Source organism: Pecten maximus, chromosome 4, assembly GCF_902652985.1.
Source record: "Pecten maximus chromosome 4, xPecMax1.1, whole genome shotgun sequence".
In the NCBI taxonomy this organism is placed as follows: domain Eukaryota; kingdom Metazoa; phylum Mollusca; class Bivalvia; order Pectinida; family Pectinidae; genus Pecten; species Pecten maximus.
Genome location: NC_047018.1, coordinates 23,111,153 through 23,128,619, shown reverse-complemented (window position 1 = coordinate 23,128,619; position 17,467 = coordinate 23,111,153). Strand labels below are relative to the sequence as shown.

Sequence of the window (17,467 nt, the reverse complement as noted above, 5' to 3'; positions counted from 1 at the left end):
GAAATAAAAAGGTGATTGAACTGTGATACTATCAGTGATTTAATTATATATGATATATAACAATAAAAGTTAATGACCTACTCCAGGTTTTAATGAAGGATTTTGGTTGCCTTTTTTTAACAAAACTCAGTCTTGGTTCAGCATACCAGAGATTAATATCACTTAGCCAATTAACAGTCAATGTCACTGTTAAAATGTCAAGTCACTTTTAGTTTTTGTATTTTTTTTCTACTGGTACACATTTTGTTTTAGCTGTAGCATGAAGCAAAGTTGACTTGACAATGTTCAGGTTGTCATAAAGGGCTTTTGTTTGTTTGATTTTTTTTGTATTGATGAAATCATATAAAAAAATCAAATTCCTTAACTTTAAACAAATAGAAATACAAGAAGATTAGAAAAAAACACATTTCTTGAGACATGGAAGAAAATTTGGAGAACTGGATAATGATGTACCATTAGTAAACTTTATCCTCTATCATAATATAAAAATAGAATTATACCAAATTGATAAGCTTCTGTCTTAACTATCTATTTTATGCCTTATATACATAGAAACATTTCATTTCATCAACAAAAAGGTTTTGTATTAATTGAAATCATTTTCTAATATGAATTTTATTTGCCTATTAGAAAAAAATTCTCCAAATAACCGCTTTCCTAAAAATAATCCTTGTCCATTTGCCTTTGTGGATGACACATGGTTGTGTTTTTTGTTCTGTATAATGCTGATGAAAGTTATATAATAGTACCGAGAGAAATATATATATATATATAGTATAACATAGTAATACAAATGACGAAGGAAGACAACTCTCTACTCTACAATTACACACTTTTCCGCGATTTTTTTGTTTTACCGACCCTTCTATAGTTGTTAGCATGGTTGATAATGTCGGATACTATAATGTGCTCTGTAATGGACATCGACCGAAGGAGAGGTATGCATCGCTATACTAACCTGCTGACAACCATAGCACCATTTACCCACTTCAACACGGTTTTCGCAAATTAAGGTTCATGACCAGACTTCCAGTAAATATTACTTGCTATTGAAATAGTTTGTACAAACACCAGGGTGTTTGCGAGATTATCTATACTTTTACTTGTGTTTCTTTTGAATTTGAACAATCTTGTATTCACAAAGGCCTACCAACTCTTTCTAATAAGCCAAAATGGTTGGTTCGTTTGCAGCGAGAATAAGTAAAATCTATCTCAAGACAGGTAGCAGGTACGAAATTATACTTTTCTATGGGTAACCCTTTAACATTTACAAAGGTTCTCCTATACTTGAATTCTAAAAATACATTTTAGCTTTTAACTTTCTGTGTTACAAACACGCCTACCCTAGGTACATGGAACAACAGACCACTTCAGAGGGGGTAGGTAAATGTGTCAATGATTTTTTTGATAATTGCTAGCAATACTTTTCTAACAAAGTGATAAACAGCTTATTTTATTTTTACAATGATGCTAGTTCCAGAAATTGCTCTTGTTTTTTTTTTGAAAAGAAATATTTTTTTCAATGGGATTTGCTAATATTGGGCAATGAAAAGGTGAAATACACAGATAGTATGTCTTTGGATTGTAAAAGTGCAAGGTAGCTTGGGGTCAATTACGACTACAGTATACATTTTCAATGGAACGACGGTTTTCAATTTCGTTAAATACCCAATGCAGTGCCTCACCAGCAAAACCTGTTTCGAAGCCAGTATAGTGTCTGCGATCAAGCATGACGGTGTAACAATAGGATTCATTGAGAGCGTTGTCTCAGTATCCCTGGGCGTATACGGCCTATGTATGGTTAACTTACTAGCCTTTGTTTGTGTATTGTAAATTTAAAGAATTCAGAGATCTTATCTCAAGGGTTTTTTTGTGACACAGTTGCAATAATATCATTGTATTAGTATTTATCTATCTGTGCCAGGCTTGTAATCATTAGGCTATGTGACAATATACAAATTGCACGGAAAACAACAGTAATAATCAAAATAAACTTACTACGAAACGGAAAATTATGTGCATGTGACGTAGGTTCCTACCCCTGCAATCGCAGCAACTTCGGGGGATTTCGGCAATCTTTGCAAATGTTCGAGGAGTAGTTGTCAATCGCAACATTTCGGGTAAATTTCCGAAAACTCTCGTAAATCAACTCCGAGAGTTGCCGGAAATTTCCCCCGAGATGTTGCGTTTGGAATGGATACAGCACTTCTAATACCGCTACGGTTTATATAATGGTGGCGTTCGTAGACAAAGACATTGGCATCGGCGATATAAACATTTCTCTCTTCTTGGTAAAAATGCTTCCCATCCCAATATTTGCAAGTGTATTGTCAAGCTCCCTGTTGGAAATTGAGTACGCGCCGACAGCACGAAATTGTACGATTTAAGACACGATGGATGAAGTGAGGCTCTACTTTAAGGCAGGGAAGTATCCAAAAAGAATGAGACGATCTGACACAAAAGAAATTTCGGAAGAAAATGTAGCAAATACTATTTAGGAGGCAATGAAACGCTATATAGAATAAAGAAAAGTAAACGATTAAGAGTCGTAAACAAAGAGGATGTCTCAAACGTTATCAGAAAAGTGTATGTTAAATAACGAGGCAATCTCGGCGTTTCAAAGCCGCCAAAAAAAATCAGAGAACGGTATTTCTGAAGAAGAAAAATGTACAAGAGTGTGCCGGAGAAAGTAAAGTTGAAAGAAGAAGAATCTCCCTCTACACTTTGTTCATTTGAAAAATCTTTGAATACAAATGTAAATGAATAGTATACCCCCTTCCCTCCCTGTTTTAAATTCGTGGAATAATAAATATTGATTCAACCTACAGTATGTAGTTCAAATATAATATTTACCAACGACCCTAATCCGCGCATGTGACGGCCATTTTCTAACCCGGGTGAGAAGTCGTGCATGATTAACTTTTATTGACTCGGATCAAGATCCCATTGTTTTAGAGCGAATAGCTCAACTTTGACGATCTCAAAAATGTGTTTGATAATAATTTGAATTTATATATAAGTCTTATGAAATAGGCCCAAATATTCTGTATTCTGGCGTTGACACAAAATAACTACTATAAATACTTTAGTATTCTCTTTTGTTTATCATTTTAATTCAGTTTCTTCATACAGCCTGCTTTATCATTATAAGAGTAGCGTTAGATGCTTACACACTCAATAACACTTAACTTAATCAGGAAATCCATCAATAACTTACATACATGTACTATGCGATGTGCACTAGAGTGAAATCGCATAGATAATCAGAATGACGAAGAATACTTTACAATGCGTTAAACTCTTTGACCTCGTTGACTTTGTTGACGCTAAGCGACAAAATGACAGTTTATACAACTCGGGGGAAAAAAGGTTCCAACTAAAATGAAACTCATCCTCAATATTTCGATAAGCACACATTGATAACTCTTATATGAAAGTCATGTATGTACCCATAGAATTTTGAGAATTTCTGGGAAATATTAAATCTATCGTTGTGGGACTCATGAAAAATAAATTGTAGATTGATCACTGACCACATAACCAAAACGTACAAATCGTTTGGTAGGCCTGAAGTATGATCTTCGTATTTGACGACTACATGATATTTGTAAAATTTGTGGAAATAAATAATCAGGTCTGGAGTTAGCAATGTTATGTTGGTATACGTTCCAGTAACCTGATGACAGTCTTATTCGTGATCTACTTTTTGTTTTGTTTGTCCTGATTGTTCTACCTTTGTATGATATTAAAGAAATGTCTAGGCCTACTTCGTGTGTGTGATTGCAGAATTGGCATCCGTGACTTCGTTTGCTTTTTCTTTGTACTTTCATTTTCGGTGCACGGAACTCTCACTTTTAAACGAAACTCTTCAAATAATCGTAAATAAGACAAAACTCTTTAACGAGCTGAAGATTTTTCCTGACAAAATGCATGCCGAGATCACCCCGAAAAGTGCACCTGGTGACAGTCGATTATATAAATGCATGACCTTCGTACGTAAATGAGGAATATGGACAGGCTCAGAGAAAACTTTAAAAAATGGTGTCCTGAAGGAAGAATTCGGCGATTTTTTCACGGATTATTGTGTTTTGGATGCAAACAATTTCTATTGAGTGAGATGACGGTAGTATGTAGTATGCGCCGTGTTAGTTTGAATAAATGTGTTTTTTAGTCGATTGAAGTGAGATGGGGTGCCGTTTCGCTCGTGACGTAGTTGCCGACCATGTGATTTCCACAGTACACGTTGACACTGCCATATAATACTTTTTTTAATTCACATTTTCTATGCAAGCGCCTGTGCTTTATATGTGTGGTTCACTAACGCTCTATCCCAGTATATTCCCCTTCACTGATGACATTGTAAAAGAAAATGCTGGTAGATTTGGGAATAAATTGGGGGTCGTGGAAATTCAGTATTCAAATGGCTGGCTGAATCGATTGAAAATTCGTCATAAGATAACATCGTATGTGATATCGGGAGAAAGTGCTGGTGTAGACAAGAACTCAATCAAAGATGGTAGACAACGGTCGATCCCGCTATTGGCACTTATGATCTCCGAGATGACTCACTCTGACTACCGTCGTACTAAACCCCCGTTGTACCACCACCCCTGTTATAAAAGAAATATGGCATCACACCTCAAAATATAGACGCTATATGAAATACAAATACAATAAAACTTATATTCCTATTGATTTTAAATCGGAGATTGACATGGCTACAAAATAAAACAATTATACCATAACATTTAACAATATGTAAATATATCTCACATATCGGTCGTATTGTAATATGAATATGTACCGGAGATAAATAAGTCATAACATTAAATTAGGATCAATTTTAATAGTGACTGATTTTCAAAGTTCTTCTTTCTCTTTTTGAACAAAATACATGTCTGTTACTCTCTCATTCATATACAATAGGTATGACTAATTTATTCAGCGGATAACTAATTTCACAAATTTAAATCCTTAAAGGAAATTTTTTTTATCATATTACATCATATTATTTGTATTACGCCTAGCATTGAATATAATGGATACTATCAAGTATTATGTATTATGCTTCCAATTATTACTTCCTCCTGATACTAACGTCTACACCAGTCATGCCGGTCTATAGCTGACATGATGCTTAAGTAATGCGCAGTCTATAACAAACACAATCAAATATAAATGTATCATGTATGTATGGGAGAAACCCTAAAGAATTCCGTTTCGATTGATTTCAAATAATGCATCACTCGATATCGGCCAGACGATTCGGTAAGACATCATGTTATAATGTATCCTAAGCGTGTGGCTTGCAAATTATTCTATATTTATGATGGCTTCGTATGCATGAGAATTTCGACAAGTGTATGTCGACACGAATTTTCACTGAATCCTACATTTTATATATTTCTATAGTTGTTGTTGTTTTCTGAGTTGATCATCGTAGAGTTATATCTGCTTTCTTTCATATCAACCCATAACAATGTATCAAAATAAGTTTTGTTATGTACAAAACATGAGCATCCATGCAACCCTTTGTACTAGGAAGCCAATAACAAAGAGCCTACATGTACATGTAGAAGATAGGTTGATTAGTGTTACGATACTGTAAACCAACGTTCGCGTGCGCTTTACAAAATGTACCCTTACAAATCTTACGATCAGAACAAATTAACGAAAATCAACTGCCGAGCATTAAGATGGTCTTCTTTATAGGGACCAACTAACCAATTGTTTTTCCATAGACTTTAGTGTTAACGTTTTGGAGTATATCATTAAAATTTTTGAATTCAATAAGGCAATAATGGTTTATAATAAAAGTTCAGTGTCTAATATAACACGTTTTCAAAAAAGAGTTTGGTCATTCAGCTCAATTTTTTCCATGGTAGCTATTTTGAAAATAATTACGTGTTTATTATTATGGCCAAAACTTATGGAAAACCAATTCAATCGAACTTCAATCGAACTTACAAAATTTGTATGAACATTTCTTATGGACAGTTACCTATCATATCTATTTTGTTACTTCATAACATACTGACCAATCAGTGGCTGCCAGACATTTTATTCCTGGTTCAACTTTCTATACACATGGGGTGTTTCCAAAGTCTATTATTTCAATTGGTTGGTTGTTCCCTTATAAGATATAACATATACTAGTTATATTAGCACATGCATAACGATCTTCATTTTGTATAGCAAGCTTAGACCCATTCTCACCATGACATGTGATGTTATGGTTATTTTTATTGATTTGTGAGTTCTTTATTCGGTTGTGTTTTAAAAGATATTACCACCTATATAATCCTATATTTTACTTGTACGTATATATGCATATACATGCATGAGTATGTTGTGCAAAAGCAACGAACAATTAATGGTGTCTTCGCCACAAATTGGATGAGATACAGAAATCACAAATAAAACATGGATTACATTATGTAGATAATAAACACATGCAAAATGGGCAATCAAACAAAACCATATTGTTATGTACTACAGGCCCTAACACTATAGATATATATACAATCTTACTTACTCAAAATTCTTTCGCAACATATGATACTGTTTGACCAAGGCTGTGGATAATGATTACAAAATTAACTTCTTTTCGCTTAATCCGATCTTACATTCAACATGATAATGTTGGGGATATCATGACAACATAACATGTCATATTATTATATTATATTTACATTACTTGTAAATAAACTTGTGATAAGAAGGAAGTGCGACTGAATTATTTATTTTTGATACTTATTGTATTTGAGGTGATCAATGTGATTAAAGTCTGATATCACTCCTATAAGAAAGCTTCACGGGCTTCACCTTTACAATACAAATCGAATTATTACACTGAACACTCTCCCGTCCTTCCCGCTACTTGGCAATGGTATCATAAACATTACGTGTAGAGTCAATTTGTGATGAATCTAAGCCTTCATAGTTGTCCCCAAAGTCAGGTATATCTGCCAAAAGAAATATATTTGTCAGTCAACTGTTATATTTGTATACAAATAATTAACTTTACTACAAATCTTCCATTATGCAATGCTATAATTATCTCATATTTTATTGAAAATTACTGAAATTTGGCATTTCGTTTGATCTTTTTCAACATTGGTCGTCTCCGTTGATAACACATTAACTCCTTAGCACCACTGACGAGTTGTAAAAGGATCTATCAGTTATACAGTGCAGGTTAATTCATTTTGTCTCTACTGTGTAATACTACATGGTTAAGCACATATCCCCTTTTACCATCTGTTATATGATATTCACTTACGGTAGGTTTGCAGCTCCTGGGAAGTTTTTGGATTCCTGGAGTCTCTGAAACGCATTCTAAAGATGAAAAAAAATATTCAGATTATTTTCTGCGGTTCTGATCCCGATGTCTACTAATGTGTAATTTATGAATGTTTATGACGATATTTCCATATAGAAAAAGAAGTCTTACTAGTACCGTAATCTACCTGCTAAAATCTATCATTTAGAAATAATGCATTCGTGATTTTTTACAATATAGATATCATACTTCCCAGACCAAAAACTAATAACTGATTTCGATATACATAACACATTAGAATATATAAGATTTGCATTAGAAGTCTCAATTTTGTCAAATAATCGTGAACATTATAATATGCATGTTGATACATTTACCTACATTGCAATTACAAATTACTTATTTATCATGATTAATATAACTGGCACATATAATGGCTACTAACCTTAAACAGTGTATGATGAATCCGACATTAAAGAGGATGGAGATAAAGAGAAAGGTACCGAACACAGCGTATCCAGTGGTGTATTGACTAGTTGATACCTTCAAGAAATACATACTACCAAATTATTTTCAACCTCAAAAACTTGGCGTTAACAGCCTTCGAAAACGATAATACCAAAATCGAATGAAAGGTTTATATCTAAATTAACATATTTACCTCTTCAATGAGAGAATGGTTTGCTTTGACTAGTATCTGCTCTTGTACTGCAAATGATTAAAGAAAGAAGAGACAATAGAGAAGTTTCACTTCAACAGATTTCAAGCGATATTTCTCACAACCAGGTTCTGTACCTCTTAAATAAACGAAATCAATTTAAATATTTACTATTTTTACATGTATATGGATTGTGTAGTTTGTGTGGATCCTGGTGTCACATTTGAAATGTACTTTCAAAATTTGGTATACATTACAAATTCAAATGAAAATTATATCAATCAGTCCTAATCCTTATCACTAGCTTAATTAGTTGTCTGATGGCACAGTTTTGCCACTAGCCTAAGTTATTCCAACATCGGATGAGAAGAGGCATAGGGTCACCTGCCCGAACACGTGGATTTTTCAGGATATTCTGGTTTCTTTCACAGTATGACCCCAAGCACTTATATCCGGGCCAACAAGAATGATTGGTATAGTTGCGATTCAAATAGAACGTAATTTTGATTAATAGCCAAGATAACTGACTTATGCACTCGCAACAAAAAGTTGGAGACACGATTTTCACAACACAAGTTCGAAATGAATTAGCGAAAAAAATTAGTTATATCTATACATGTACGATGCTTTTATATCCGGAAGCACATACATTTTACCTGTCTTCTAAGTTGAGGGAATTGCAGGATAAACGGGTAAAATGTATGTTAAATATGTTTTCTATCTATACATATTCAAATGACAATTTTTCTTTTATTACTCTCAAACTAAACAATTTGTAAATGTATCTTTACTACACGATGCCCCAGTCCATCCATCTTCACATCCAGGTATTTCACATATCCCGTCAATATTAGAACATCCGCTTATGTTGCAGTGACATTTATGTGTACAATCTGGACCGAAGTGATTAAAGTCACATGCTACATGATAGATAAAACAATTTTGCGTGAGTTGATTGCAAATTAAGAAACGATATATGTCTAAAGAACAACATCAGATGGGCCGTATTCATAAATCCACGGAATATGGTTTGTAATAACAGTAAACCTCTTAATGCAATTATTTGGTACTGAAAGAATTTAAGGGATTTTAGAAAATATTTTGTTTACTGTAGTTGTGGCTTAAATGGTAATACGTACTTCCGCTAAACGGGTGTAAATCAAATCGACGTAACTGAATAATTGACAATAACCGCGGTTTCGATATGTGACGTCATATTTATTCGATATGACAATGTCAAATTTCCCCTCAACTATGAAGTCAGTTGACATGGGAATGATACATATAATACGCTGCAGCGATACAAAACAATGGTTGCCCGGAGGGAAATACAGACTGACAGGAAGACATTGATTAATGAGGAGAGGAAGGCTCTTATGTTGGACATAAGACATTGGATCTAACGGTTATATTCGACATATACACGTTTCCTCGCTTGTATAAAAACGCATTGGCCATTATAAATAAACAAATGCACTTTTTTTTCGTAAAGATACGTTATTCCCGACAAGGGGTAATTATGATTGTAAATTGTTGTATATTTATTATCATCCTCCAACAGAATATTCTAATAATGGCACACACAATGCACTTGAGCAGCAACAGGTCTTTTAAACAAGAGTTCAAAAGGGCAGCTATCATTGAATGATCTTGATTTGTTCTATTATGATAGTGTTTTACTTTAATGATCTAATAACAAGGAATCCCAGATAAAAACTCTAAGAGAGATCTTTGAGACGATTTTTCAGTAAATTTAAAAGTAATGCTAAACAAAAATGTCAGCAATTTTTCTTTCCGAATCATCCTAAAAATGAAAAATGAACAGGCCAGCAAGGGCCCATTTATATGGAAAGGGAGTAAAATATATAACATATGCATCCGGATCGGTTGGGCTGAAAATAGTGGAATATGTTCATCTGTAAAAATATACAAATGTGACTTTGACTTTTGTCTCAATAGAATGAACTAAAATGAACTTGAGCTTTGACCTTGATTTTGGAACCAATAATTGTATGGACACAACTAGAGACCGAGAGGCACCTACCTGTGAAATTCTTCCTAAGAAATAGCGATATCAAACTTCAATTGTTTTCTCGATCAGACATAAAATCAAAAAGGTACAATTACGGACAAAGGGAAACCTGTGTGTGCAGCTTTAGAAAAATCTTCTAAATACCTCTTAAGAATTAGCAATAACAAACTTTATCTGTTTAAGTCCAAGCTGACCTCTGACGTCCCCTTTATTTCCAATCCAGACTATAAATTAAACGAGCCCACTAAGAGATCTAGGGAGCTTTACCTATGAAATTTGAGAAAAATCCTTCCGGTACTAGCAACAGCGATATTAAAGTTCAATTTCAAAAACTTGGACGGCCGCCTGTCGGTCATTCTGATTCTCGATCATATTCAAAATCTGTTGGTCACAACTAGGGACAAATGGAAACCTATCTAAGAAGTTTAAGAACAATTATTCCTGAATTCATCAAGAAATAGCGATGACAAGAATTGTTTACGGACTGATGACACAAGACTATTAGAAGTGAGATGGGGTGCCGTTTTGCTCGTGACGGCCTTGTACTTTACAAAGTACACATTACCACTGCCACTTTCTTTTTTAAATTTACATTTTCTATGCAAACGCCTGTGTAAGCAGTATGGCGCAGTCAGCTGTTTGACAGACGACTAACACACAAGTCCCGTTCTTGGCTACGTTATTCATTATACGTATTAACGGTACACAATTATTATAACTAACAGTTATTGGACATACATGTATAACAAATACCCTTTATCCATAAGTACGATGTAGCAGCCTGTATTTCATCGGAAAATAACGGTATATACATGGTAAGAAAGGTGATAGTTGTTGTTTGTAAATATCACCAGGATTCAACAGCATTCGACTAATCAGTTAACAACGCTGCTGTTTAGCTGACAATAATAAGAGTCAACGAGTACGGGAAATTGATTGGATTGACGGCAGTGACGTCTACAAATGTATGAGCATGCATAGTGGTGATAACCATCACAGAGCAGCATTTTGTCTTGAACGGTAGCCTTATATATATAATATATATTCCTGAACTAGTCTATCAGCGTAGCAGAAGATCATGCCAAGTAGGAAATTACGATGCACTTGAGGAATAATTTATAGAAAGGGCTTATTGCTTAACATATTGATATGCTCAATGGCACGTTCACAGACTTGGTTGCACCTTCAGTGTACTGTCGCACGTATTAAAGTAATGACTACTTAGTAAATTAATCTATTAATTAAAATGTGTGGTACATGTTTTCAAGACCACTAATGCACCTTAGTCGACACCGTATCACCAAATCTATGCTTGGTAGCACATTCAGTGTAAGTAGTACCTTCCCAGTGCACCTTTTGAGGACTTGCCTTGTACCCTCTCTATGACAGTACTGTATTCTATATTGCATATTTCTAGGAGTAAGCCAGATGAGGTAGTAGATGTAATTTTGCATTGTATATTTATTGATTGTGTTTGTTGGCAAATACGGTTGAACAGCTTGTGAGATTACATCCACCAAACCAACGCCCATAAAAAGGACAAACTTAAAAATAACAGAACCAGTCGGTGAAATGTCAGTTCACATGTTCATATTTTGATTACTCACAGTAAGAAAATTGAACGATATCGGAGTATCTAGTTGAACATTGTCTGTTATGTTAATAATAGATTAATTTCGAGTTGCCAGGTCAGATGACAGCAATAATAGAATGTATAAGTCAGAAGAAGGAATGATATACAAAGGAAGAGCATCAAATATAACAAATATCCCAAAACGAAAAATGTACATACTAACAAAATACCAAATCTAAAAATGATAAGAGGTCAAAGGCCTCGTAGCTCTCTTGAGACCTTTTCCCGAAAATCACCTTCAAATCACTGGCCCTGACTACGTACCTTACTGTGAACTAAGTAAAGTTACTATTTTATTTTTATCCAACACAGAATACAATGACACTTTATGCACAATTTCGTGTGAAAGACATCCCAATTGAAGAGTTTATATGATATCTTGTTTATTATGCCATAGTATATGGTATAATTGCATCACACAAATAATACACTGTAAATCACTGCAAACAATATTATTAAAATCAAAAGTAAAATTCTGACATAGTGAAATGTTACGATTTTTTCGCGTATGGCTGCAGTTTACACTCTGTACACTCTGTTAAAAACGTATATAAGGCAATCTTCCGATTACAAAACAAAACAGTTTAAATATCATCATGATATCAGTTTTCCATTACACAGTCAAACGCATTGATATGGTATTAGTATTTGTTTCTTTTTAATCTTAAATTAAAATATAACACGTATGCGATCTCGTAATGTAGACCTATAGTGCAATATGATCATGCTGTGGCACAAGGAATAGTCGCGGTATATAACATATAAATTCCGTATCATTAGCTTTATTCTGTGCCGTTTTTTGAAAATCTGACATCACAGAATATCAATAAATCCACTACGTCAAAACCGGCCTTCGGTTGATTTAGCGCCCAGACAGCTAATAAAGTAGAAACAAAGCTATTCGAACCCGTTACACTTACGCTTGCCTTCACATCTGATTATAGCTAACACAAGTAATCGTATGGATCTTTTTAAATTGCTGCATAAACACAAATGTAATGAGTCGATTTACCATGCTTGTATATCGATTCGGCTGCAATCAATTTGCCAATCAAATGTCAACATGGTGTAATTATAGCCTCGTTGTTTTTTTTATTTTTTGTTTCTTTTGTTTTGTTTTGTTGGTTTTTTTTTCGTAATGCATGTCCTAAATGCTATTCTATGCATTTCTTGTGTTAAACGGGAAAGTAATATCCGGTATTACCCAACTCTCCTAGCTATAAGGCTTATTCAAATCAAATAATGTCTAACTTAACTGGAGGACGGCAGCGTATTGCCATGCAGAATAAGAATAATAACAAAAATGAGAGAGTACACAATTATAAAAACAGTCCCATCTTCGATGTTGAAACGTAGGGGAATGCACAGTACATAAGGTATTTACATGTACATGTACAATATCCATACATCTGCCTTTTAGATATACATACTATGATCGCATGACTTTCCTCTCCATCCATCCTTGCATCCGAGGGCATTACACGTGCCATCGACATTGTCACACCCCTCCACCTTACAATGACATTCCTGTAAGCATCCTTTACCAAAACTGCCCGCCAAACAGTCTATGAATAACCAGTAGACGCCTTTAAAAATTGCTGTACAATATATATAACTAATACGTGTACCATTATTTACCCGTCTTCACTCTTTACTTATGAAAGAACTATCTGAAATGGGAGTTATGTGTGAATTGAATATGCGTTCAATACAAACATTTTAAATTCAAATCTGCATATATGCCATTGAATCTAATGTAAGAATAATGTTTATATTTTTATGCAGATATATTAGAATGGAAAGATTTTAGAAAAACGGTTGATACCAAAAATACAGTTGATAGTAACGTTCATCTGTATGTATAGAATATACATGTACATGTCTTTATGTGATCTTCAAAATGTCAATTAAGACTGTTTTGCTTTTATTCACAATTCGTGTATAGATTTATGAATGGAACCTGAAAGTGCACGGATGCAGCCAACTATGGAGGTTATGCCTGTCTCAGTTTAAGTTTGAATATCCACTTAATCTACCTTTTGATTTGCTTAAAAAACCAAATTCTTCAAACATTTAAATATAATTTCAAAGGATGCAAATATAAATTAGCAAGAAAATATCAATTTGAAACCCGGTGCTTGGCTTGAGTAACTATAGTTGTTTTGATTTAAATATACTATATTATGCTAGTATTTCCATACATCCGGGTATCGTACATATTCCATTCCTCCTGTCACAGTCAGAGTTAGCACAATGACAGGTTTGGTTACAGTCTCGTCCAAATGTATTGCCGACACATTCTGCAATATTAAGTTTTCAAAATCATTTAATTGTTCATTACTCATACCTAGCTGCAAATATCCCAAGCAATGGAATCGCCGCAACAGACATGACTTTATTTAAACCGTATCATCGTCAGAGGGTACAATTCGAATTCTCCACTCATCGTATCTGCGATGAGTACACGATGTAACGGCAGATTTATCTTCTTTCAAACAAAACGCAGATTAGAAAAATGGCACAGTCCGACGAAGTTAACAGCAAAAGTAATAATGATATCAGTTTAATAAAATGTTAAATTAAGCAACAGATATCATATCAATAAAACTAAATCTGTATAATGTCTTCAGATATAAATTATTACATTAAAATAAGAAGATAATTCCAACGTGAACACGAAACTGTAATTAAAGTATGCATTGGACAGGAGAGAGGGTTGTGGAATGGTTGAAATCGTACAAATATGTCATATATTGTGTGTAAGTCGCGAAATACACTCACGCCTTAAGGATAACACAACTATATCGTCAACTATTTATCAGTTTCCCTGTAGCAACTTGCAAGAATAATTTTCACTATGACGGGAGGCAAGATTTCATGGATGTATCGGTTTTGGTATGTTATGTATGTTACATCAATAGCTGCTCAGAAACGTAGTTAAAAGTAACCTGAAATTGAAAATATTGGAAGTTTTTTAACCATTTGTTACATCATGATATATTGCATCAGATACATTGTTGGTTTGTTATATATGGCATGTATCATCATATTGCGTAAAATTCTTAATTATGACGTTGTGGAAACGTATATACAACACTAATTCAATATTGATACGTAATATACTGACAATGTAGGAACACTATTAGAAAACGTTCCCTACATTTTCATTTACAATGTTACTACAACCTTAATGCAACATTATATTCTGATGGAACTGCAACGTTTTAGAGAAGTTATGTGCCCACTGGGATAATTCCGATCTAATAAGAAAACTTCTAAAGGATTTTTATTACGGTTTGGCAGCAATTAAAATAGAGACATGCTTACAAAGAGCGATTGTTTACAGTTACTATATCAAAGTTAACGCACGGTATCGTCTTCAATGTTCAACACATGCTGCAAAATGTGTCCATAATTTGAAGTTAGGTTCTTGGCCTACAACACGTTACTGTACCAAAACAGGTAGCTTGAATATGAATAAGGCTGGCTTTATGACATATCCCTCAAAATTACATTTTCTGCTTTACGGTTACCTTGACTACATGTTACTCCGTACCATCCTTCCGTACAACCGGGTACCTTGCATATACCACTCCTTCCGTCACAGTCAGAGTTAGCGCAGTGACAGGTCTGGTTACAGTTTCGACCAAAAATATGGTTGACACACTCTGTAAAACATACTACATGGAATGTTAAATCGTTTTAAAAATAATAAACATTCAAATGGAAGGTATATATTTGTTCTATCATCATAAATATGTTGTACAAACATGACCACATGTTATATAACCAAAAATATGTTCGTGCTGTTATTCAACCTCAGAAGATTCTCTTTCGGCGGACACTCTATCACTCGGAATATGACCTTGTAATAACCACTTTGCAAATGTGTTGTCTTAAAGTCATGCCACAGATTCCATTTGAAACATATTTTCATACGGGTAAAATATTTTCTGACAGGAGAACGTGCTACAATTTTGTAAATATTAGAATCACCACCGAAATGATGATTAATGTAATGGTGAATAAACTATTCTTTTACATAATTTTAATGAAAAGGATTAACGAATCCATAGACCATACATGAAAAATTGACACTCACAGGTCGTTTGGAATAAACTGATAACAGATTTAAAATGAGGATTTTCACTATAAAAACCTGTTAAACGGTCAGACACAGTTAGGAAAAATAAATAAATGAACGCGATATTTTTCCACAATATTACAATAGAAAACATCAATTTGGAATAGATTTCTGCACACCACAGGAACATTTGAATAGTTATGCACCTACAATTTTAGCAGAGCATTGTATAGTATATGTTGCGAATGAAGGTGAAGATTTCCCCCGTCGTACACACCTTGTTTGGTGATGTAATATTCAATAAGAATGTTTAAGTCATGTGAGCAATTAGAGGGAGTTTACATGTAATAGAAAACAAGAGCAATACAATCTCACAATATTATTATGATTCGAATGATGGACGTTATCGTAGCATTTTTAGGATGACAACTCCCTGAGGATGTGATTTTACAAATATCGTTACCTTGGCTACACGTGTCCCCAGTCCATCCTCTCAGATATCAGACGTATTAGATATATTTGATTTCAAAGCAAAAGAAACCTTCGTTTTGAAATTCTGCTTTACAACTTTATAGCTACATGCCAAAACAATTCGGTATATCATTAAAATGCAACGCTATTTAATGTTGCTGACTTCTGAATCTCGAGCCATCGCGGTCTGTTGAAATCTTATTAGGATTGACACTGTTATACTCAAATATGTTATGTTGACGTGACCCACTGCTTGTTGGCTTCATTGTTACATTCGATACAACCTTGTAGCTTTTTCTTTTTTGAGAATCCGTTTAACAGAACCCGTTGTTTGTTCTCATTGTTTTGTTTTATATGTCCATTATTTTAATTAAGATATCGCCGGTAAAATCCTTACCGTTAGTACATGTGTCTCCAGACCATCCTTCAGTACAACCGGGTTTAGTACAGATCCCGCTCCTTCTGTCACAGCCAGAGTTAACACAATGACAGGTCTTGTTACAGTTCTGTCCGAACGTGTTGTTGGTACACTCTGTAAATATAACATTTATAACAACTTGAAATGCAATGCTAGAGGAATGTTAACGCCTTCAAGTAACGAAATACATTTAAGGATTGAATACAGTTATGTTGAGGTGTATGAGGGTATAAACCTCAATAGGTCTTGAGACAAATTTCATGATCAATTTGTCTCAAGACCTATTGAGGTTTATACCCCCATATACATCAACATTACTTTATTCGATCCTTATATTTATATTTTTTAATATTTTTGTATTATTTGTTTGTTTGTTTTTTGTTTAACGTCCTATTAACAACCAGGGTCATTTAAGGAAGTGCCAGGTTTGGAGGTGGAGGAAAGACGGAGTACCCGCAGAAAAACCACCGGCCTACGGTCAGTACCTGGCAACTGCCCCACGTAGGTTTCGAACTCGCAACACAGAGGTGGAGGGCTAGTGTTAAAGTGTCAGGACACCTTAACCACTCGGCCACCGCGGCCCCTCTATTTTTGTATTATATTTTGTCCTCGACAAATAGAGACTTGTGCAAGTCTACCACGGAACTTACCGAAATGTACGTCATCACTCTTCGTCTACATATGGTTATTACTTTCAGGATTTCTTTCATGAACAAACTTCATAACGAATTAAAACAAATATTACTTTTAATGGAATTTATTTCATATAAATAGGATCATTTTGAAAAGGAGTTAAAGAATATAGTCCAAGCTCGACAAATGTATTCCTACGCCGGACTTGATATAGTTCATTGAAAAATGACTTGAGTTAACTGTGGTAGGTTCGTTC

The 17,467-nt window shown here is 34.3% G+C and overlaps 1 protein-coding gene and 1 long non-coding RNA gene across 2 annotated transcripts in view; both read right to left on the bottom strand.

Moving 5' to 3' along the window:
• The window catches only part of LOC117326440 (multiple epidermal growth factor-like domains protein 11), an 81,313-nt gene that overhangs the window by 43,887 nt on the left and 19,959 nt on the right, over positions 1-17,467 (bottom strand). Inside the window, exon 9 of the mRNA XM_033883189.1 lies at positions 16,558-16,692. Coding sequence (XP_033739080.1) covers positions 16,558-16,692 — 135 coding nt within the window. The remainder of the gene's footprint in view (positions 1-16,557; positions 16,693-17,467) is intronic.
• Positions 4,838-8,200, bottom strand: LOC117325549. The gene is made up of 4 exons (XR_004532285.1): positions 7,944-8,200; positions 7,728-7,825; positions 7,283-7,338; positions 4,838-6,965 (listed from the first exon to the last, which is right to left on the bottom strand). It is a non-coding gene; the product is annotated as an uncharacterized LOC117325549 (long non-coding RNA).